The sequence below is a fragment of the Nymphaea colorata genome, chromosome 10 (genome assembly GCF_008831285.2).
Source record: "Nymphaea colorata isolate Beijing-Zhang1983 chromosome 10, ASM883128v2, whole genome shotgun sequence".
Lineage (NCBI taxonomy): Eukaryota > Viridiplantae > Streptophyta > Magnoliopsida > Nymphaeales > Nymphaeaceae > Nymphaea > Nymphaea colorata.
The window spans coordinates 5315446-5339631 of record NC_045147.1 but is presented as its reverse complement, the minus strand read 5'-3'; the positions used below and the strand labels follow the sequence as shown (position 1 = coordinate 5339631).

The window sequence follows — 24186 nt, the reverse complement described above, 5'->3', positions numbered from 1 at the left end:
CCCTTTCACGCTGCTTCACTATCTTTCGATCAGCAGAGAGAAAGGAAGGATAGAGGAAGAGAAGAAGTGGGAAGAGATGGGAGACGAAGAGGAGAAGGGGTCACCGGAAAATCACGACAGCCACCGGCGGAGAAGGGTGGAGATCGCCGGCTCTGATACCATGTTACAGCCGGCAGCCTTAGAGAGAGAAAACGTAACTTCATTCACTAACCCTAATCTCCATAATAAAGAGATTAGGGTTGAAGAGAGATTTACAAAGTACATCAACAGAAAATAGAAGAATGTTTAAAGAGACCTCCTAACGATTAAATATTGCAAAGAACCACCTAGAAACATCAACTCTTCTAATTCAACATGTTAGAATATATTGTATTGGGAACCAGGTCCATATATGGACCCGGCCCTATGTGGCACGGATACCGAGGCGGACTCGGTACCCTAGGCGGCACTCTTTCTCTCCCTCCTATATATTCTTCACTTACATGTAATTGTTGAGTTAAGTGAATATTATTTTCTCTCTCCTAGGGTTGCGGTTTGCCCCTAGGTCAGAGCTTCCCCGTGGTTTTTCACCTCTTTCTGAGGTTTTCCACGTATATTGTGTGTTCTTTCTCTGCTCTCCTTGTGGTTCGTGTTTCTACATGGTATCAGAGCCACCGCGTGTGAGATCGTTGGTGTGCAAGTAGTGTTTTTTCCGCCGTTCACGTGCCGCCTCCGTTGCCGTTTCCAGCACCGCCGCCGACACTGTTCCCAGCGCCGCTGCTGTTGCTGTTTGCAGTGCTGACGCCGTCTGACGCCGTCCAGGAACGCCGCCGCCGTCCATCGTTCCCAGTGCCGCCGTCGTTTTTCCGCCGACCAGGAACGCCGCCGCCGTGGTTCCCAGCGCTGCCCTGCCCGGCCGCCGTCGCTGCTCCCAGCACCGCCGTCGCCTGGGTTATCGTCGCTGTTCCCAGTGCTGCCCTGCCGCCGTCGCCTGGGTTAGCTGCGCCGCCGCCGGGTGTCTTGTTTCCGCCGCCGTGGGTTGTGCCCTCTCTGCCGCCGGTTGTGACCTTTGGGGATTGCGATGGCTGATGCAGCGATGCCCAAGCTTGATGATGCCCTCGACACGGGCAGCAATACCAAGGGTGAGAACTTGCCTGTTCATGTCACCTCCATTCGGCTGAATAAGGATAACTATCTCTCGTGGTCTGCTGCCCTAGAAATCGGAATTACTAGTCGTGGTCGCCTGCACTATATCACTGGGGAGAAGCCTGCACCTTCTAAAACTGATTCGCAATGGCCGACCTGGGCGTTGGAGGATAGTCAGGTAAAAGTATGGATTATTAGTTCGGTTTCCGCAGATATTCAGCCTTTGATCTTGCGTAAATCGACGGCGTATGATATGTGGACTGTTCTTGCCCGTATGTATGGTCGTAAGAAGCGTGTTTTACGTGCCTATCAAATCAAACGTAGCATATATGCTCTTAAACAGGGAGATTTATCTGTTGCCTCCTTCTATGCCGCCCTGAAGACCAAATGGGAGGAACTTGACTATCATGTGAATGATGACTGGAAATGTGGTGTAGATCATGCCCTGTATTGGGAAAAGGAATGGATGGACCGCACCTTTATCTTCCTTGGAGGCCTGCGTGATGAGTTTGAAACCATTCGAAGCCAGATTCTTAACTGTGATGAGATTCTTAACTGTGATGAGATTCCTGGAATCGAAGAGGTGTATGCCCGTATTGAGTCTGAGGAGCAACGGCGCCAGATTATGCATATTGACTCCCATCAGGGGAGTTCTCCAGCAGCCTTTGTGAGCCATACTTCTGGGACGGGGCAGCGTCCTACTCGACGATGCAGCCATTGCAACAAAGTGGGTCATTCTGTTGATTTTTGTTGGGATCTTCATCCTGAGAAGCGTCTCGTCCGCGGTCGTCCTCCTCCTCATCGCCGAGCCTCTTTTGTGCCAGAGCCTAGCCCGGGGTCGTCCAATGTTGCCAAATCCAAGCTCTCCTCAGATCAACTCAGAGAGTTGCAAGCCTACATTAGTCGGTTGTCTACCCAGGATGATGCTTCTACTTCTGAGGGTGCTAAGTTAGCCCAGGCTCTGGTTGCTACTAGTGATCAAGGTAATTCTTCTCTCGGTGATTGGATTGTTGACAGTGGGGCTACTCATCATATGACAGGGGACCCTACGAAGTTTCAAGAGTACAAGTTGACCTCTGGGCAGCAGCGTGTGTCTATGGCTGATGGTTCTTCTATCTCTGTGGCTGGAAAAGGGAGTTTATCACTACTGAACAAATATTGTCTTCATAATGCCCTGCATGTTCCCAATATTCCCGTAAATTTGTTATCTGTCAGCAGTATTACCAAAGAGCTAAACTGTAATCTAATTTTCTCTGCTGATTGTTGTTTCCTGCAGGACTTGGGGACGGGGCAGAAGATTGGGATTGGTTCGGCTATTGATGGGCTCTACAGACTGCCCGTTCGAGTTGCTTCTGCTTTGATTTCAGCCACCAGTGGTCAGTTGCCTGGCGTGGAGGCCAGATCCGTCATTATGCGTTGGCACGAGAGACTTGGTCATCTTCCCTTCCAGTTGCTTAGAAAGTTGTTTCCTAGGATGTTTCATTCTGTTTCTTTGGACACCTTCGCCTGTGAAGTGTGTCAGTTGTCTAAGCATGTTAGGGCCTCGTACCCTATTTCGTTCAATAAAGCCAACCGTCCTTTTGCTTTGGTTCACTCTGATGTTTGGGGTCCTTCGGGAGTACCCACTTGTCGTGGCTTTCACTATTTTATGACTCTTATTGATGACTACTCCCGGTGTACGTTCGTGTATCTGTTGAAAGAACGTAGTGAAGTTCCCGACATTGTCAAAAACTTTGTGGCATTTGTCGAAACTCAATTCCAGACCACTGTTCAAGCCTTCCGCACTGACAATGCCCGAGAATATGTCTCCCAATCCCTTGATGACTTCTTGCGAAGCAAGGGTATTATTCATGAAACATCCTGTAGCTACACCCCTCCTCAGAATGGCGTGGCTGAAAGAAAAAACCGTCATTTGTTGAATGTTACCCGGGCAATTATGTTTCAACGTCATGTCCCTAAGAGGTACTGGGGGGACGCACTTCTCACTAGTGCCCACCTTATCAACCGTATGCCTACTCGTGTGTTGGATGGTCATTCCCCTTATTCTGTGTTGTGGCCCACTCAGAATCCCTGGCCTCTAACCCCTCGAGTGTTTGGGTGTGTTTGTTTTGTCCATGATCATAGTCCCACTCTCAAGAAACTTGATCCTCGGTCCATCAAAGCAGTCTTCTTGGGATATTCCTCCACCCAGAAGGGATACAGGTGTGTTGACCCTAGCACTTCCAGAGTATATGTCTCCAGGGATATGACCTTTCATGAACATGAGGCATACTTTCCTGCGAATCCTCTTCAGGGGGAGTGTTTAGGTGACAGAAGGGAAGAGTATTCTTCGCATCAGTTGATTCAGTTCATGGATTTCTTGGATTATACGGTGAGTTCTCCAAGTGTGGAAAACGTTGTCAGTGAGGACAGAGACAGTCAGATGGAGGGGGGCCCTGTGGAAGAACAGTCTCGAGATCACCTATTTGGTCAGGTTTACAGCAGGAAGAAGAAGGATGTGATGGAAGATGTTGATGTTACCAATCCCAATCTTCCCAATCTTGTGACCTCCCCGGATGATCCAAGTCCAATGAATGAAGAACTTCCCATAGCTCTGCGCAAGGGCACCAGGTCATGTACTTCTCATCCTATTCAGAGATTTGTTTCATATGCAAAACTCAGTAAAGACTACAAGTGCTTTGTTACCTCTTTATCTATGGCTGTTATTCCCAGGTCAGTGGAAGATGCAAGGAAGGATCGTAAATGGCTACAGGCCATGACAGAAGAGATGGACGCCCTGGAAAAGAACAATACGTGGGAGGTTGTTGATATCCCCAAGGGAACTCACTTAGTTGGCTCCAAGTGGGTGTTTAATGTGAAGTACAAACCTGATGGCACTGTAGAACGCTATAAAGCTCGTCTTGTTGCTAAAGGGTTTAGCCAGAAATATGGGATTGACTATCTTGAGACGTTTGCTCCCGTGGCGAAACTGAAGACCGTAAGGGTCATCTTAGCTCTTGCAGTGCAAAAGAAGTGGAGAATGGACCAACTTGATGTAAAGAACGCCTTCTTGAATGGTCACCTTGAGGAAGAAGTCTATATGAGCATGCCGCCTGGGTATGCTCGGAACGGGAAGTGTTGCTATCTCAAGAAAGCTTTGTATGGTCTCAAGCAATCCCCTAGAGCTTGGTTTGAAAGACTAAGGGTTGTAATGAAGACTAATGGGTATAAACAGGGAAATGGTGATCACACCCTCTTCATCAAGCAGAGAAATGGTCTGGTGAGCCTTTTACTTGTATATGTTGATGATATGATTGTCACAGGCGACGACGAGGGGGAGAAAAGGAAGATGAAAGAAACGTTAGCTGCAGAATTCGATCTCAAAGATCTGGGTAAACTAAGGTATTTCTTGGGGATTGAGATCGCGCGATCTGAGACTGGGCTTGTTATGAGCCAAAGAAAATACACGTTGGATCTTCTAAAAGAGACAGGTAAACTGGGATGCAGGCCCTTTCTTACCCCAATGGAGTCTGGCACAAGGATAAGTATCAAAACTGGGACTATCTTGGATGAGGAAGGAAAAGGGAGGTATCAGCGTCTGGTTGGTAAACTTATTTATCTCACTCTTACTCGCCCAGATATTACGTATGCTGTGGGTGTGTTAAGTCAGTTTATGCATGCTCCTACTGATTGTCATTGGAAAAGTGCTGAAAGAGTATTGGGATACTTAAAGAATGACCCAGGGAAAGGACTACTCTACACTCGGCAAGATCAACTAAGCATTGAAGGATACTCTGACGCCGACTGGGCAGGATGCACAGATACTAGGAGGTCTACCACAGGATACTGCATATTTCTTGGAGGTAACCTTGTGGTATGGAGAAGTAAACGTCAAGAAGTTTGTTCCAGGTCCAGTGCTGAGGCTGAATACAGGGCGGTTGCTATGGGGGTTACAGAGATGTTATGGCTCAAAATTCTTTTAGCAGATATTGGGGTTAAAATGGAAGAGAAGATGAGGATGTATTGTGACAACAAGTCTGCGATTAACTTGGCAAACAATCCGGTCATGCACGACAGGACCAAACATGTGGAGATCGATCGTCACTTCATACGGGAACGCATAGATTCAAAGGAGTTGATTCTGCCCTATATGAAGTCTGAAGATCAAGTTGCAGATGTCTTAACTAAGTCTTTATGTACATCTCAATTTGAGAAAAATGTTAGCAAGCTTGGCATGTTTGACATGTATGCCAAGCTTGAGGGGGAGTGTTAGAATATATTGTATTGGGAACCGGGTCCATATATGGACCCGGCCCTATGGGGCACGGATACCGAGGCGGACTCGGTACCCTAGGCGGCACTCTTTCTCTCCCTCCTATATATTCTTCACTTACATGTAATTGTTGAGTTAAGTGAATATTATTTTCTCTCTCCTAGGGTTGCGGTTTGCCCCTAGGTCAGAGCTTCCCCGTGGTTTTTCACCTCTTTCTGAGGTTTTCCACGTATATTGTGTGTTCTTTCTCTGCTCTCTCCTTGTGGTTCGTGTTTCTACACAACAGATTCAACACAAGGCTCGTGCCAGACCTAGCGATTTCAATACCAAGAAAATATCTCAGCTTGCCAAGGTCCTTGAGATCAAACTCGACAGTCAATAACTTCTTTAATTTTGTTATTTCGTCCTCATCATCACCTGTGTAACAATCATATCATCAACACAAACTAACAAAAGAGCAACTTTATGCTCCTTCCTCTTCACAAATAGTGTATGATCTCTATTTCCTTGAGTATAACCATGTCGTCTCATAACTAGTCTAAGACGTTCAAACCAATGTTATCACTGCCGTATCGTATCGTGTATCGATCGGGTCGACCTATACGCTGTATCGTAACGTATCGTAAATGTACCATGTCGTCTCATAACTAGTCTAAGACGTTCAAAAGAGCAACTTTTGCACGCACCAACACGCTTGCTGGCCTGAGGGTACAACATTCTCGCCTAGACAGGACCCCAAAGCAAAGTAAACCCAAAGGCAAGTATTCCCAACCTCAATATGCCTCATGTACAAGTCATTTATAGTGCAGGTGTAAGATGTTGGTGCATGGGAAAACCATTGAGAGACATGGGAGATAGAAATAGAGGACGAGAGAGATGCTTCTCGGCTATGTTAAGAAGGCGCCGTGGTCGGGCTTGACAAGAGACATCTTAGCAGCTGAATACTCTGGAGCGACCGGCAAGTATCGAGTTTGAGGCCTTATACTGGTCCACTTTCTAAGATTTTGATTTATATCACCAAACCACTAGATGGAGTCTTAAGGAGGTGCGAGAAGATTAGAAGAGGAAAAGGCTACTCGAGAAAAGAGAGAGAGAGAAGAATAAGGGCCTTAGCCTTGACGCCTGCCTACCCCTTGTCATTACTATATACTAATTACACTTTATTGTTACAAATAAAACACACAAAACAACAATAAAAATTACAAGTATGTCACTGCCCATTATGTGTTGCATGTGGTGAAGATGGGTCGGGTCTGACTTGACCCGAACCATATCTTAACAGGCCCCCTCAAGTTGTGCGTGGGGTTTGATCATGTATAACTTGTTCTTCAATTCCTAGAAATGATGCCCTGTGAGACCCTTGGTAAATAGATAAGCCACTTGTTGAGATGTGGGTATATAAGTAGGAACAATTTCGTTCTCCTCAACTTTCTGGCGAATGAAGTGCTGATCAATCTCTATGTGCTTAGTGCAATTATGTAGGATGTGATTGAAAGCAATCTTGATAACACTTTGGTTATCACAAAATAGAGATGATTGAGCAATGGGAAGGGAGAATTCCCCAAGAAGATGGCGCAACCATGAAGCTTCAGCTACGCCGGCAGCCATTGCCCTATATTCTGCCTCAGTGCTTGATCTGGCAACTGCATGTTGTTTCCTGCTACTCCAGCAATCAAGATTGGAATTTAGGAAGATACAATAACATGAAACTGATTGTCTAACATCTGGATCACCTGCCCAATCAACATCAGTATAGGTGGAAATGGTATGTCCATTCAAATCAGTTGACTTTCTTGTGTAGATGAGTCCATCCCCAAGATTAGCCTTAAGATAGCGCAAAATACGTTTAGTAGCATCCATATGTCCTTCTGTGGGTGCATGCATAAACTGAGAAACATGATTCACTGCATATACTATGTTTGGGCCTGTAAAAGTGAGATATTGCAACATGCCAACTATACTCAGTTAAAAACTAGGATTTGAGTATGTATCACTCCCGTCAGAGGCATTCAATTTTGTGTTGAGAACACTAGGAGTATTTATGGTCTTGCAATTTATCATACCTGCTCTGTCCAAGACATCAAAAGTATATCTGTGTTGCGTAAGAGTTAACGTGTCGCCCTTTCTATCGAGCTCAACACCCAAAAAGTACCGTAGTTCACCGAGATCCTTCATCTTGAATTGTTGCTTCAATACTTTCTTAACATGAGATATATGACATGAAGAATTTCCAATAAGGCATCTATATATATGAGTAGCCAAGTTGTAATTTCACTTGAATGATATATGAATAAGGACTGGTCAAGTGAACTTATGAGGAAACTAGCCTGTTGTACATGAGAAAATCTATCGAACTATGAGCGAGATGCTTGCTTAAGCACATATAGCGATTTTTGTAATTTAGGCACCCGTTGAGTTGGATCATTGGTTGCATAACCTGGAGGTTGTTCCATGTATACTTCTTCTTTTAGAAAACCATGGAGAAAAACATTTTTAACATTCAACTGATATAAAACTCATCCATGTGAGACTGCAAGGGAAATGACAACCCGGATCGTTCCCATCTTGATAATTGGACTGAATGTCTCATCATAATCTTCCCCGTACTATTACGTGAAGCCTTTAGCTACAAGACGAGCCTTATGTCTATCAATACTTCCATCGGGTTTGTATTTGAGTTCGTAAGCCCATTTTGAACCCACTTCATTCTTATTATGGACGAGGGACAATCTCCCAAGTTTGACATTCATTTAAAGCAGCCATTTCTTTATTCATGGCCTCGACCCAATATTTGCTCTTGCATGCGTGCTCAGAGCGACCTTTTTGCTCAATTATGTGAGAAAAAGTTGGAAATCTAAAGAGAAGTTATCATAACTTACCCAATCGATTAATGGGGTGTCGCACACATTCTGATCTACGTGGGCAAGTGATATCAGTTGCTGGAGCGGTTGTTGGAGCTAATCGTCAAGTATATACTATTCCTAAAAAACGATTAGGTGAAAACGTGCTGTTCATATGAGTAGATGGAGGCGTGCTGTCCATCTGAACATCTGAGGCTGCCGCAAATTCATTTATAATTCTATCATTGTGTGTGTGTGGTTGCATCAGCTCCTTGACCTAATACCTTAGCGTTCAGCCATGAATCATATGTATTATCCCTTGTATTGAACATTGCATGTGGCTCCTTTAAGTCCTTCAACCTGAGCTCATCAAAAACGTGTCGTGAAATATGCACGCGACCGGTCTTTGGATTGTAACATCTATAGCCCTTATAATTTTCTGCATATACCACAAATCTGCGTAATAGCTCGATCTTGAAATTTATTTCTCAAGAAAACATCAACATGGACATAATAGACACATCCAAAATCACGTAGTTCATCATAATTTGGGTAATAGGTAGAGCCCTTGACAAAAGTCGAGGGTTTTGCGTTTTGTTTAAAAGTAAAAAAAAAAAATCCCTAATTTAAAGACGGTTTTCAACTTGGTCAACCTTGACCGAGTTCAAAAAATACCAGATACGTACCTGGGTACGTTGACCATAGTAGATATGTATCCGGGTACGTTGACCATACCTGGTATAGTCAAACATGTACTTGAGCCGCACCCAGGTACGTACCAGTATGGTATGGGTACTGCTCCTTAAGGGTAGTACCTATGTGACAGAGGTTTGCACACACACATTTCAACTGGTTTATAGTCTGTTAATTTCCTTCTTCACTGTTAACTTGCCTTTCTAATGCTGCACCTTATTTTCTTATCATGCTAGCTTTTCTCACCAGGTATGTTTGTCCTATTATAACAAAAGTAAGGATTTGGGCTTCTAATATTTGATTTCCTTGAATGACCACAGAAATAATTTCCTCTTATTCTGGCATAGATATTTACAATAACAATGTTACTAGGGAAAAGGAAAAGAAAATGTTTAAATCATATTGCATGAGGTTGATGTGAAATATCATTTACTAAGTAAAGTTACATCTTCTGAATCACACATTATTTGAATTAGAACCTTTTGCCTACATGCTTAAATTACTTGTTTGGCAATGTTTTTAAATGTTCTTCTTGTAGGATTGGGACATTGGTTCGTGCCACCATTATGCGCTTGCTACATGCATCTTGTCCTTCTTATCCACAATTGTGGATTCAACTTTGTCGAAGTGTGGTAAGTATCTTATGGTTTCAAGCTTGGTCATAGATACCATTTGCTTCTTAAACTTATGGATTCGTAAAACAATTTGTTTGGGATGAAAAGTATAAAATATTAGGGAATGTCAGAAACAATTTTATGCTAATCCTTTTGTGATTTTACCATTATAATATCACAAAAATGTCATGACGTTTTGAATTTTTTTTTCCACCTTCATATTTGCTACTATATTTTTTTATGTCCTTGGTTTTATTCTTATCATTCCTGCTGTCTTCTCAAGTTATCCTTATGATTTATCTAAACATGTATACTGTGCCAAACTATGTCACACGGATACGGGTACGGGTACGCGGACACGGCGAATATTATATTCAAAAAAATTAAAAATGATAATAAAAAATGGTTGAGACTGAGACACTGTTTTTCCTTTGCTCGCCATACTACATTAAACATAATAAAAAGATGGAAAAAACATATAATCAACATAAAATTTATGAAATAAACCAATACAACAAACTGACAAAGTATAAACATGCAGTCACAAAACATCAGAAGCAGAAGCAAGGCTGAAAACTTGTTCAAGAATGGTAAATGATCGTACTAAACCTTCATAGATAAAAAAGCAGAAGCGGTTCATTCATGTCTAAAAGAATATGTCTGTCATGTAGCCAAAAATATATGCATTTCACAATATATATGCATACTATCATGTCATAAACTTCTAAAATTAACATTTTATATGTTAATGCCATCTAGATTGGATGCTAGAATCATTAATTTCTGAGCAACAGCCGAGTTCATCTATAATATCTAGCTGCGATCGACTATGTAGCTGAACCTGCTTATCTCACTTGATTGTTATTATCACCTATTCATCATTATCTAGCATCATTAACAACAACGAAGGCAAAATCCCCAAATCGGCAAAATCCCCAAATACCAAAATCAAACAAAAAAAATAAAATATCGCACATAGCATTGAAGATAGTCCAATATTCAAACCAAAACATCCACAAATCGGCAAAAAAATACCCAATCTAAAAAATCCCCAAATCAAAGTTGAAACCCTAACTGCTAATATCAAACAGAATTACCTCTCTGTCGTCGGCTGCCGCCGGACGCCACTGGATGTCGCCGTCGATCGCCGGAGGTCGTCGCCGTTGCCCACCATTGCCGAACTGTGCTGCCGTGGAAGTCGTCGAGGGTAAAGGAAGGTCGACCGTCGAGAGTAAAGCATAAAAAAAACGAGGTTTAAAAAGAAAATCGGGTTATGAAAGTGGTTTGGATCGGGTCTGGCCCACCATTGCCGAACTGTGCTGCCGTGGAAGTCGTCGAGGGTAAAGGAAGGTCGACCGTCGAGAGTAAAGCATAAAAAAAAACGAGGTTTAAAGAGAAAATCGGGTTATGAAAGTGGTTTGGATCGGGTCTGACCCAGACCCGATCCAAAACGTATCCAGCCGTATCCACGTGTCGGGATCCGCGTGTCGGCGTGTCGACGCCGGTACTTGACCCAAACTGCCGTATCCGTGTGACATAGGTGCCAAACCTTGCTGAGATATACCTGAGACCACAAGGGTTTCATGATAAACTTTTTGAAATTATATCTCTCCTTTTTCTTTAGATGGAGGCCCTTGGACATGCAAGTCGACAGTGATGGTTCATTTACATTATTAGGTTATGCATTTGGGCTTTTTGTGTAGGAAAGTCACCTGCTATACTGCTTCATTTATATTGTATATTAGAGCAGCTATATGCATAATGCAGCAGAGGATAGCCATGCATCAAAATGATAGAAAACAGTAAAACAAGAAATAAATCTTGAGAAGTAGTCGTATTGGACAATTTGAGGTGAGGGATTTTGTAAGTTCATCAGGCCTTGATGGAAGAATGATCAATTGTGCAAGGCCCATTGTAGCAATGGAACCGTGGTAACTTGTACAGTCACTGAAACTGTAGTTATAATTCCTTTGCACTTGTGAGTATCTGTTGTATTTGTGTTTCTCTAAAATAGCCACAAGAAAGAGTACCTATTTTTCCCTTGTGTTGGGTTTCAGTTGTAACATGCATTTCATTTCATGTGAAACCAAATAGTACTAAAACTATATGAATGGACCTCAGGTTCTTGCTACTTCAGGAAAATGGGTGAATGCACATAGTTCATTGGAGCATGATATTTCAGCTGGAAATTCTGATGGTGATATGGCGATTAATTATGGAGATGATCGTGAAGACATGATAGCAACCACTTATAATGCACAGGGAAGGGGATCTTTCTTTGATATTCAACGCATTCAGGTCAAGAATGATAAACATCTACGTTATAGAACTCGTGTTTTTGCAGCAGAGTAAGAACTACTTCGTTTTGCTCTCTTGATTTCTTTTGACAGTCTTGTATATCACTATTCTAAGGCATATATGACCCGATCCAAGCCAATGTTTCTTTTTCTTTTTCTGTTTTATTCAAATCACTCATGAAATCAGATGTCTGAGCCACATACCTGCTGCTGTTGGATTTGATGCTGCGCATTTTGACCTGACTTTGGCTAGAGAAAGGCATTTCAATGATTCCAGTGATTGGTTGGTCTTGCATATCCAGGAGCTTGTGGCACTTGCTTTCCAGGTCTGTGAGAAAGATATGGATAGGATCATTGGTATCATACTTGAATCATCCTTAACATGTATCTTTTTTGTTTTTTGGGTGGATTTGATAGGTAAGCACCTCCCAATTTGAGAATATGCAACCCATGGGAGTATCGATTTTGTGCACGGTTCTGGACAAGGTAATCTTTTAAGCATGACTGGAACTTCATTTATTAACTTATTTTTCAGCTATCTATATTAACTTTCATATTGAAGCATCAAATTGAATTGAGTGATAGTTTACCCTTTTTGTACTTAAATAAGATGTCCTATCCCATTTTGATGGTTGCATTACTCAAATTTGTTTTCCCAGTTACGTAGAATCCTGCAGCAGCCTTTCATGTAGGTGGCAGTGCCTTCCAGTCATGAAATTAAATTTCATTGTTCAAAATTTCCAGTATATGAATAATTGGTCTGGCTTGTCTTTTGTGGACCTCATCTTTTGTGGATTATCTTAGAAAAAATAGGATTATGCAAATCCTTATTCATATGTTTTTCCTGTTGAGAATTGCTGAAAGAAATGTGGTAGCAGGTTGGGGTAGTTATTTGAAGTTTTTAATGTCGTCTGTCCTCTTTTGTTATTTCTCTTAGATATGTTGGACTATTTTGTAATTCGTGACTAATCTCTATTTAAGAGAGATTAGAGTTAATGAAAAAGTACTTTTTTCTTGTTTCTTTTCAACGTTGTGACATGGTATCAGAGCTGCCGTCGAACCTGGAGCTGCTGACTTCCATTTGATTGGTTCCTTTCTTCATCTTCATCTCTTCTACCATTCCCTTTATTTCTTGTTGTCAGATCTGGTGTGAGCTGAATACACCCTTTTAGTTTTATCTAACGTTGAAGGTCAGGGATCTGATCAGATGCCCTAGGTCGATCTGTAGATCTCAGTAGAAGTGGCCAAATGCGTAGGTGGTTTTTTTGTTGTTTGATGTGGATGTGATCAGTTATGTGTAAGATTCTCTCGTCCTTATGTTGAAGTCGTGTACTCAGCCCTAAAAGGTGTTGCTGTTGAAATCATAGGATCAGATCTGAGATTGGTCCAGGTCTGCTGCTGAGGTCATTGAATCAGATCTGAGATTGGTTGAGATTTGTCGCCGAAGTCGGATCAGATAGGTTAGTCTGGGTGATGTTGCTTAGAGCTGCACTGCTTAATGCATACAGTTCTTTTCTAATCTGATTGGAGTTGGTGCTGTTGGGTAAAATTGTGAGTTGTTCTGTGATGTACATTCTTGTTTAAGAAATGTAATGTTTGAATATTATAATGGCAATAAGAGAAAAAAATGATTAAGAAAAAAGTCAAGTTCACTGCCTAAGGCTGAAGTTGAGTTCTTTTGGGCTTTGTTCTCTCAGTTTTGGGAGGATGTGCTTTCTAGGGTTTTGAATTTTGGGAAAACTAAAAGCTCGATAAATTTGCAGATTTTTACCCCTGCTAGATGGCTGCTTAGAAACATCTTCTGTTATTGCTCCCCATCTCTCTCAGCTTTCTTTGTTTGTCTGCTGGATTTCCACCCCACCAGTAGTTCTCTCAATTTCTTTCACTCCTTGTTCTGCTATAATAGGTATTTTATCCCTTTTTGACTCATTTTGATAGGAATGTTAACAAAACATGCTGTCCTTTTGTGTTTTTGTAGCGGGAAACATAGTTACATGGTGAAGCAAGAAGCAAAATGTCGTGGCAAGGTCTAGTGCAGAATTTAAATATAGGGATCTCAAACTGCAGTTTGGATGATGTGGATTAAATCTGTGTTAGCTGATCTACAAGTCAAGTTTTCTATTCCTATGGAGATGAAGTGTGACAATAAGGCTGCCACATATATTGCAAATAATCTAGGGCTCCACGAGAGAACAAAGCATATAGAATTCGTTTATCACTATGTTTGTGATTTAGTTCCATCTGGATATATATCTACTGTGCTTGTGGCTTCAGAAGATCAAATAGCTGATAGGTTTACCAAACCTGTCTCTAGTTCCATTTTCAGAAGTGTTGTGACAAGCTGAGCATCATAGATGTCTATGTTCTAGAATTATGTTAGTAGGTTGGGGTAGTCATGTGAAATTTTTAGTAAGCTGTCTGTCCTCTTTTGTTACGTTTCTTTAGATATGTTATACTATTTTACAATTCCTTATTGATCTCTATTTGAAATGGAATACTACTTTTTGCTAGTTTCTCTTCAACATTGTCAACAAGAAACTTGGTCTTACGATAGCATGTAAAGATGGTCATGAACTGTAGCTCTATTAGTTTTTATAAAGCAAGTACTGGTTGGATCATGTTCTCACATTTTCCTTGTAATTCATTTGCTATTATTTGCTTGGTATAGATCTTAGACAATACATTAGTTTTTTAATTACCTTTTCTTATTTGTCAGTTCGAGAAGACTCTTGATCCTGAAGTCCAAGGTCATCTTCTAATGGAGCAATATCAGGTTATTTTCGGAGCTGCTTTTATTATCATTTTCTTCGCTTCAGATTTGCATTGGTAGCATTTTTACTTGTTAACATCTCCTAGGTACAGTTTCAGTTCCTCTTTCATCCAGAAAGCAATAATGATGTACTTAGAAAACCCAGTAACAGTTGACCCTGGTTTTATCGTGGTTTCTGTTGGATTTCAGGCCCAGCTTGTTTCTGCTGTTCGAACTGCTTTGGATATTAATTCCAGTCCTCTGCTTTTGGAAGCTGGTCTGCAGTTGGCAGCAAAAGTGTGTCTTTCAAGCCTTAAAGCTTTATCTGACAACTCCAATTGTTACGGTCCTGTGATGTTTTTGAAAATCTTATGACAAAACTTTCAGATTCTCACTAGTGGCATTCTTAGAGGGGATCATGTTGCGCTTCAGCGGATATTTCATTTAATTTCAAGACCATTGGATGATTTTGAGGACATCTACTATCCATCTTTTGCAGAATGGGTGGCATGCAAGGTCTTATCTTTTTGTTAGATTGTGCATGTAAATTTTCCTTTTTATAGTGACATTCATTGGTTGACATGAAACTATGCTATTTCCTTTCATTTTCCATCTATTTATGTTGCTGAGTTAAGATAATCTTTCCTTTTTTGTTGGTTAAGATCAAAGTACGACTCCTAGCAGCACATGCTTCCGTCAAATCATATACCTTTAGGTACTTGAGAAGAGACCCAGAATGCTTGCCTTCTGAATATGCAGCACTAATTCCTGCATTCTCAAAGAGTTCAACCGTCTTAGGAAGATACTGGATTTCAGTGCTTAATGACTACATCCATATATGTTTTGGACTACAGTCCATGACCAGTGTAAGTGGATTTGATATGGGCTTTCTTTCTTTCTTGTTGAAATACCTGTTTCTCGACTCTCTTGCTATTTGCAGTTCAAGCCGTTCCTTGTTGGTGTCCAATCTTCACTTGTTTCATCAGTGGTGAAACCCTGTCTAGATGAAGCCTGGCCAGCAGTTCTGCAAGCTGTCACATTAGATTCTGTCCCTCTCCATACTGAAGTAGATGGCTCAGAAGCTGGAGAAGTGTCTACTTTAGAAAATTACTTGTCTGGGTATAGCATGGTCAAATTGACATCAGATCAGTTCAATTTGATTTGGGGATTTGCGTTATTTGTTCTCTTCTTTCATGGACAGTCAAATGATCCCAAACATAACCCAAAGATTTTTAGTCCTTTCAAGAATTGTGATAATGGAAATAAAGGAGACACAAAGACAGGAGTTCAGGATCTGAAACCCTACGAGGTTGCACTAATTGCTATTCTTTCTCTCTCGAGTAAGGAGTTCTATTATTCTGGAATGGTGTCCTTGGATCTTTCCAAAGAACTTGGGCAGGTATTCTTTGAAATTCCAGTTCTCTATATTATGATGATGGCTGATATTTCTGTTATGCTGCTTTATTTGGATGTGCCTTTTTTTTTTCTTGACTACAAGTTTGTATGATTTAGGAGATAAAATTGTCAGTAGTTACATCTTAATCTGCATGCTGTAGGATATTTTTTTTAAAAAAAAAAAAGCGTCCTTCACAATTGATGTCTTGAGATCCTTGTTTTTTTTTACAGACTTTGTTATATCTTGTTCATATGGATGCTTCGTGGAATGATCTTTCAATAAATTTATTAGCGCAGGTAATTCATCTCAACGGCTTTTCTTTCAGCCCAGTGCTATATTATCTTTTCAGTTTAACATATGTATTATTATACAAATTGCTCATCTTGCACTACTTCTGTTTTTCTACCCTTTAGCATTCTGCCACCTTTTCTTTGCTTCTTAGTTGTCTGGATCTTGCAATTGCATGCTGTTTTGGATCTAGACATACATTTGGAATTATTAAGTTACTCACAGGTGAGGTGTCTCAATGGGTAGAGCATGGAAGTTTTGGGATATGGCTATGTATAATCACCATCCACAAACTGTTTAGACGTTTCAGTTTGTGGATCTGGATCATGCTATTCAGATCTCTATTGAACACATTTGTTACATCTAGAATGTGTATTGGACATTTCGTCCACGGTAGTATAACACGCTATTACTACAAGATTAGACTTGTAGAAAGCCTATGAAATAGTGTGTGGAAGAGATGGATTAATGGGTCGTCTAAGAAATTAAATTCATGATGATTACAATATCTCATTTAAATGAAAAGAAGAAGAAAATGAACAAAAATATAATGTAGAAAATATAATAAATGGTTTTTGGAGGAAGACGCCACTTAACATGGACTCATCACCATGTAATGCCATGACAATTGAGAGGTGTAATGACTATAAGTGGACCCAATGGAGTTAGGTTAATAATGGGGAGGAGAACTCGACCACTTGGGGGAGAATAGAGATACAAGAGGGAAACAAAAAAACTTTAATGAGCTAGGTTACTAAGGAAAAATTTATAAAAAAGGAATTGACTCATTTGGGGGCTATGTAATGCGGATACTTCTAAAAGGTAGATATACTTGTGTCAACGTGACACGAAACTGGTGCTGGGGCGGGACACTGGTTGGACACGAGAAATTTAATTTTTGTAAATTTTTGGCATCTTTTTTATATGTTTTCTTTTTCCATTTTACCATTTTCTGTTCAATAATATATCTTTTGTAAATGTAAACAATGAATTTATGTTATTATTGCTTAAAATCTTATTATATGTTTGCATATATATATATATGTGTGTGTGTGTGTGTGTGTGTGTGTGTGTGTGTGTCACACCCTGATTTTTTTACCCCTAAATATTTTTTTTCTTTAAAAACATAAAAATGTCGAGGTGCGACGACACAACGATTCGAAAGTTGTTATGCATATCAAAAGACAATGGGGCAAAATTTTTATTATGTAGTAATTTTCAGTTCATACAAATCACTTCATATTCCTTGGTGATACACATGACAAAAGTGCTTCAAAACAACAACATTGATGTCTAACAAAACAATACATCATTGAGACCCAAAACATGACGCGCCGGCACTACCATAGACCCAAAATCTCGTCAGTAGGATGTGAGTTGAGCCATCTGATCAATTTGTTGCCCCGGGTCCGTCAAAACCTGAAAAAATAAGCAATAGAAGGCTTAGCCTTCGCAATATGACAACAAAGTTACAAACTAGATAAATCCCTAACCCTCTAAGGTAAGAGCTCAAATCTGATATGTAACATATACGAAAAACATAAACACTATCACATGATGATAGTAGCTTGAAGTCACAGAACTTGTCATGGCAGTCTCTCACATATTCCACAAAATGTGGAGACCACTCGATGACCACAATTAACACACTCGATTGTCACATTCGCTTCATATATATTCACATCGTTCACATTCGTTTCATTTACATTCTTTTCATTTACATTAGCTTGAGTGAATTGACAGTTCCTGTGGGTGCAACACAGACATGTGCACACCATGAGCGACCTACAGTCGGAAGACAACCCCCGTGGTGGCCCGAAACAATACGGGATCTGTTCATGCTACAACGGTAGAGCAATCATCCATGGATGTCTGAATTCCAAGGAGAGTTGCTCAGCCTTCCCTAAGACACTCAAGTTGGGAAGGCAGGAGCCCAATGCTTCAAGCACATCACACAACGATATCCTGGGGCCTTGCACACCCCGCGCTTCGAGTAGGGTAAGCCACTGGCGAGGGCGGGACATCTCCCAAACACATTGTCATAACCCACTGGCCTCTCATCCGTTATTCTTCATTAACTTATCATTATGAGAACACATTTACAAAGTGACTGGCTAGCACATGTGGTTGGTTTACTTCAGGAGTGCATCTATACCTCCAAATGTCTCCACACGAGAGCTACACATATAGTCAATATTCATTCAATTGTATCATGCCAAAGGCAATGCACACGAAAAATATTGCAATATTCACATCAATCAAACATATCAATTACATCTTACAAAACTTAGCCGAACCACGAAGAGTAGTCTTGATACGTGATTGGCTCATAGTTGTCTTACGTAATTATCATTCTAGGATGCTTTCTAATGCAAAATCGGGGTCGATGAGATACTCGACTCGATACCCCGCCTAATCTGTCCTAAGCAGTTAATTGCTAGCATGCATATACCATTGCGTAGTAGTTTAAGAACATTCAACTAATATCATAATCATTCAATCACATGCATACATTCATGTAGTAATAAGCACTTATAATACACACACCAATCACAAACACAACATAGGATCCTACGATCCTTAAAAGCATGCGCTCTAAATTTTGCCTTCAGGCAGGGATTTGCCTGGAATGCCGCCATACCTGACGCGCATCGTCAAAATACCCAAAACGCCTCGAGCTTTGAGTCTTGTCGCTCAAGGTCTACTCGACGTGCTCGGTGTACCTGCAAACATAATCAAGTGATAAGTCTTCTACTCGCTTCGCTTTACAATCTATACAAGTATGAAATAGAATCATTGAGGCCTAGGTCAACGCTTCAAGAGGGTGCCGACGGGTAGTATCGGCCCATAAAGCCCTCCAATAGGTCTCTTTCCCAGCAAGTGACGTAGTATGCACATCAACAATAGCATATGTCATGAGTTCGCTAAAACGGCTCTGCACCTTCTCCACAACATCAAAATCTTTACCATGCTTCCTGTAGAAAAGTAGGATCGAGAGTGCAGTAGAAATCGAAGATCAATGTAACAGTGGAAAACCCTCGAACTCGAAGGGAGAAAAACCATGAACGTTTGGAGTTTCGACGCCCACTAGCTGCCGGTACCTCTCTCACACTTAATTTCTCATTCAAATGAAAAAGGGGTTACACGGTACTTAAAAGGAATACATCAAGACAATGGGTTGGATAGGATCCAGACCCGGACCCGAACACACATATACGTTAACACTTCCCCTCAAGTTGGGCATAAAGATCGAACATGTCCAACTTGGATACATTCCTCTCAAATGAAATAGATGGCAAGGCCTTGGTCAGTATATCAGTTGTTTGGTCTTCAGTCCTCATGTAGGGTAGGACAAGCTCCTTCGCATCAATTCTCCTTTGAATGAAATGACGATCAATTTTCACATGCTTTGTTCTATTATGTAGCACAGCTGCACAGGATTGTTGGCCAAGTTGATTGCTGACTTGTTATCACAATACATCTTCGTTGGATCCTCAATTTTGACTCCTATGTCAGCCAAAAGCACTTTCAACCACAACAACTCTGAGACTCCTATGGCCACAACCCTATATTCAGCCTCAGGAGCGGGAGCAGACATCCTGTCTCTTCTCCACACTACGAGATTTCCTCCTAAGCAAATACAGTAACCTGAAGTGGATCTCCTAGTGTCCATACATACTGCCCAGTCAGCATCGGAATATCCTTCAATCTCAAGAGAGACTTTTGCTGTACAAGAGGCCCTTGCCAGGGCTCCTCTTCAAATAACATAAAATCTTGTCGACAGCCTTTCACTGAACGTCTGTGGGTGCATGCATAAACTGACTCATCACATTCACAACAAAAGTAATATCAGGTCCAGTAAGAGTAAGATAAATCAATTTCTAGCAAGATGTTGATATCTTCCTTTTGCTTCTTCACAGAGGAGCTCCCCATCTCTGAGGCTAAGTTTATTTCCAGCATCCATTGGAGTAGAAGCAGGTCTACACCCAAGTTTTCCAGTTTCCTTTAATAAATCTAGAGTATACTTTCTTTGATTTAACACAAGACTTGTGTCGGACCTAGCAATTTCAATGCCAAGAAAATATTTCAACTTGTCAAGGTCCTTGAGGTCGAACTCAAGGGCCAACAGTTCCTTTAACTTTGTTATTTCATCTTTGTCATTGCCTTTGACAATCATATCATCAACATATACCAACAAAAGCATTACCTTGTGCTCCTTTCTCTTTACAAAGAGAGCGTGATCTCCATTCCCTTGATGATATTCATGTTGTCTCATTACAAGTCTAAGTCGTTCAAACCACGCCGGAGGGGATTGCTTGAGCCCATACAAAAGCTTTCTTCAACCTGCAGCATTTTCCAGGTTCCTCATATCCAGGAGGCATGCACATATAGACTTCCTTTTCGAGGTCTCCATTTAGAAATGCATTTCTAACATCAAGTTGGTACATCTTCCACTCATATCACGGCTAAGGAGATAATAACTTTGACTGTCTTCATCTTTGCAACAGGTGCAAACGTTTCTAGGTAGTCAATTCCATATTTCTAACTAAACCCCTTGGCCACTAGGCGAGCTTTATATCTGTCTACACTTCCATCTGGCTTATATTTAATGGTGTAAACCCACTTGGACCCAACTAGATGAGCCGCTTTAGGGATATTTACCACCTCCCACGTTCTGTTTTTGTTCAGTGCTTCCGTCTCTTCTTGCATCGCATGAGCCCACTTGGAATTGCTCTGAGCCTCAGTAACAGTCCTAAGAATCACAACTATAGAAAGAGACGATATAAAACATTTGTAGTTCTTGCTCAGTTTAGAGTAAGATATGAAATTACCAATAGGATGTTGAGTACATGACCTGATACCCTTACTAAGGGCAATGAGTAACTCTTCATTTTCAATCTCTGTCTGAGTACCTTCAACCGACATGTCCTGAGCACAACTTGGGTCATTTAAGGAAGGAGTAGCATTAGGATTGGGAGTAGGACTTTTGTCACCATTCACCTCACCAGTGGGTTCTGTTGCAGGCAATCTTCACCTGGAGTAAACCTGCCCAAACAAGCGGTTATGTTCCTCCTCATTTCCAGTTGAGCAATCATCATCCTTATTGTGCTCAAGAAGGTCAGTAACCTGAATCTCTTTCCTTTTGTACTCCAACACATCTGTAAATTGAATCTCTTGATTTGAAGAATACTCTTTTCTTGTTGTAGACCTTTCCCCCTAAAGAGAATTCTCACCAAAATAGGAAGTATGTTCTAGGAAGGTGACATCTTTGGTGACATAGGCACGACCAGTAGAAGGGTCTAAACACTTATATCCTTTTTGAGTGGGAGAATAACCTAGAAACATACTTTTAATCGACATTGGATCAAGTTTTTTAATATTTGGACTGTGATAGTGAATAAAACAAACACAGCCAAAAACTCTAGGTGGAAGAGAGAAAGGTTGACGACTCCCTAGTAACATTGAATGAGGTGTCTGCCCTTTCAACACATGACTAGGCATACGGTTAATTAGATACGCATTGGTCAGTATAACGTCCCCCCAATACTTTTTTGGGACATGACGTTGAAAAAGAAGAGCTCGAGTTACATTCAATAATTGGCGATTCTTTCGTTCAGCAACCCCATTTTGAGATGTCTCATGAACAATCCCCCTCTTTTGAAAAAAGCTATCAACAGAATGACACATATTCACGAGCATTATCAGAACGAAAATTCTTAACAAAGGTTCCAAATTGAGTTCCACAAGAAGGATGAAAGTCTCTATGACATTAGGCACTTCACTACGATCTTTTAGTAAGTATACAAAGGTGTTACGAGAACAATAATCTATAAAAGTTATAAAGTACTGAAAACCATGACAAGAAGGAATTCCCGAAGGTTCCCACACATCAGAATGTATCAAGACAAAAACTTCATTATAACAATTAGTAGAAGCAGGGTATGAAGCCCTTCCATGTTTAGCCAAATGACATACATCACAAGACACTATAGTCATATCTAAACTAGAACATAAGTCAGGGAACAACTTTCCAAGAATCCCAAAAGGAAGATGCCCACGGCGCTCATGCCAACGTAAAACCAACTGAATGGAGTCCTCTCTACTTTTCTTGTTTTGCTAACCGCCGTCATGAGAGTTGTGGCAACATGCATGGGTAACCGATATAGCTCCTCAGAAACCAAACTAATCCCAATCCTCTTCCCTATCACCAAGTCTTGCAAAACACAACGATTCGTAGAAAAAATAAGTTCGCAATTCAACTCTTTCATAATCTTTCTGACAGACAACAGATTCAAGGGCAGATGAGGAACATGCAAAGCATTGTGAACTAAGAACTTGTTTAAAAGTGAGAGACTCCCTTTCCCGGCTACAAAGATAGAGGAACCATCAGCAAGTGAAACTCGTTCCTTTCCGGACGAAAGCTTATAATCATGAAAAAACTTGGGGTTGTCAGTCATGTGGTGGGTGACACCACTGTCAACAATCCATTCTCCCATACAATAATTACCTTTTTCTCTAGAGATAGCAAGGGCGCGATTAACTCTCACATCATCTGATGCCTCAGCTTGACTAGTTTCAATTTGGCTTAGGTATGCACGAAGCTCACGAATCTGATCAACAGAGATAGATGTTTTTCCCCCATTAGGATTAGTGATATCAGACATGGGCTTCTTCCCACTAGAAGACCTCCCACAACTATTCTTCTTTTCATGATACAAATCCTAACAGAACTCCATGGAATGACCAATTTTCTTGCAGTGAGTGCATTTTTGAGAGGGTCGGGTAGCCCCCATAGGAGCTCGGCTAACAAGAGCAAACCTTTCACTACACGAGGTATAAGCCTCCCCTTTCCCTGTTATAACATGACGTCGTTGCTCTTCAGCTTCGATACGAGAATAAACATGTTCAATGCTAAATGTTTTTTCTGAATTAAGAATTTGACTCCTTATACCTTCGAAGTCATCCTTTAGCCCTGCCAAGAACAAAAACACCTTGTTCTTCCATTCCTTGGTCCAATGATGCAGCTGGTCTTGGGGACAATTCCAAGTATCATCAGAATAGTAGTCAAGTTCCTCCCATTTTTATTTCAATGCCGCATAGAAGTCGGCCACAGAAAGTTCTCATTGCCGTAGGGCATAAACATCCTTCATCAACTGGTACACTCGAACATCTTTCTTCTTCTGGCCATACATCTGTTCTAAGATGACCCACATATCTCTGGCAGTCCTCTTACGAAGAATGAGAGGTTGAATATCGGAAGACACAAAGTTGACAATCCAAGTTTTGACTTGGTTGTCCTCAAGAAAACACGTACACATTGGGTTAGTCTCAAGTGGTTCAGTCTTCTTTCCATTTACATAAGCAATTCGCCCTCGATCAGCAATCCCCATAGTGATGGCAGCAGGACATTGAAGGTAATTATTCTTGGTGAGACAAATAGTGGTGACTTGAATAGGGATATTTTCGGTTTTAGAGGCCTCAATATCTGCCTGGACAGTACTAACAGCAGAGGAGGCTGATTCCGCCATCCAAATACAGTAACCCAACAATCAAGAATTGTAGAGAAAAAAAAATGCCTATGACAAGCAGTAGCGCAGCAACAGAACAACAATTGCGGCAGAGAAAAAATACCAGTGAGAGGATTGGGATGCGATACAACAAAAGAATCAGCGTCCCCACGCACTCGTAGACTGGCGGTGGGTCAGTTGATGGTGGACGCCGTGCAGCAGACGGAAGCAGGAAACAGCGTAACTCAGTCGAACGGCCAACAAGAAAAGTCGTGTGATGCTGGCGACAATGAGCACTATTGACGGCAGAAGCTCAGGCAGGGTCCAGTCCGACAACATTCCACAGTGGCAAAAAAACTGACGGCAATAGGCAATGGGGGCTGTTGAGTCGAGCTACAGATAGTCGGGCGATGCAGCAGAGTCA

The 24186-nt window shown here is 41.2% G+C and overlaps 1 protein-coding gene across 2 annotated transcripts in view; it reads left to right on the top strand.

The window, feature by feature from the left end:
• The window catches only part of LOC116261929 (protein SWEETIE), a 132427-nt gene that overhangs the window by 75712 nt on the left and 32529 nt on the right, over positions 1 to 24186 (top strand). For both annotated transcript variants that reach the window (XM_031640879.2, XM_031640880.2), the window contains exons 31-40: positions 9449 to 9542; positions 11646 to 11872; positions 12009 to 12147; positions 12239 to 12307; positions 14538 to 14594; positions 14781 to 14867; positions 14958 to 15086; positions 15233 to 15436; positions 15511 to 15969; positions 16197 to 16262. In XM_031640879.2, coding sequence (XP_031496739.1) covers positions 9449 to 9542; positions 11646 to 11872; positions 12009 to 12147; positions 12239 to 12307; positions 14538 to 14594; positions 14781 to 14867; positions 14958 to 15086; positions 15233 to 15436; positions 15511 to 15969; positions 16197 to 16262 — 1531 coding nt within the window. The remainder of the gene's footprint in view (positions 1 to 9448; positions 9543 to 11645; positions 11873 to 12008; positions 12148 to 12238; positions 12308 to 14537; positions 14595 to 14780; positions 14868 to 14957; positions 15087 to 15232; positions 15437 to 15510; positions 15970 to 16196; positions 16263 to 24186) is intronic.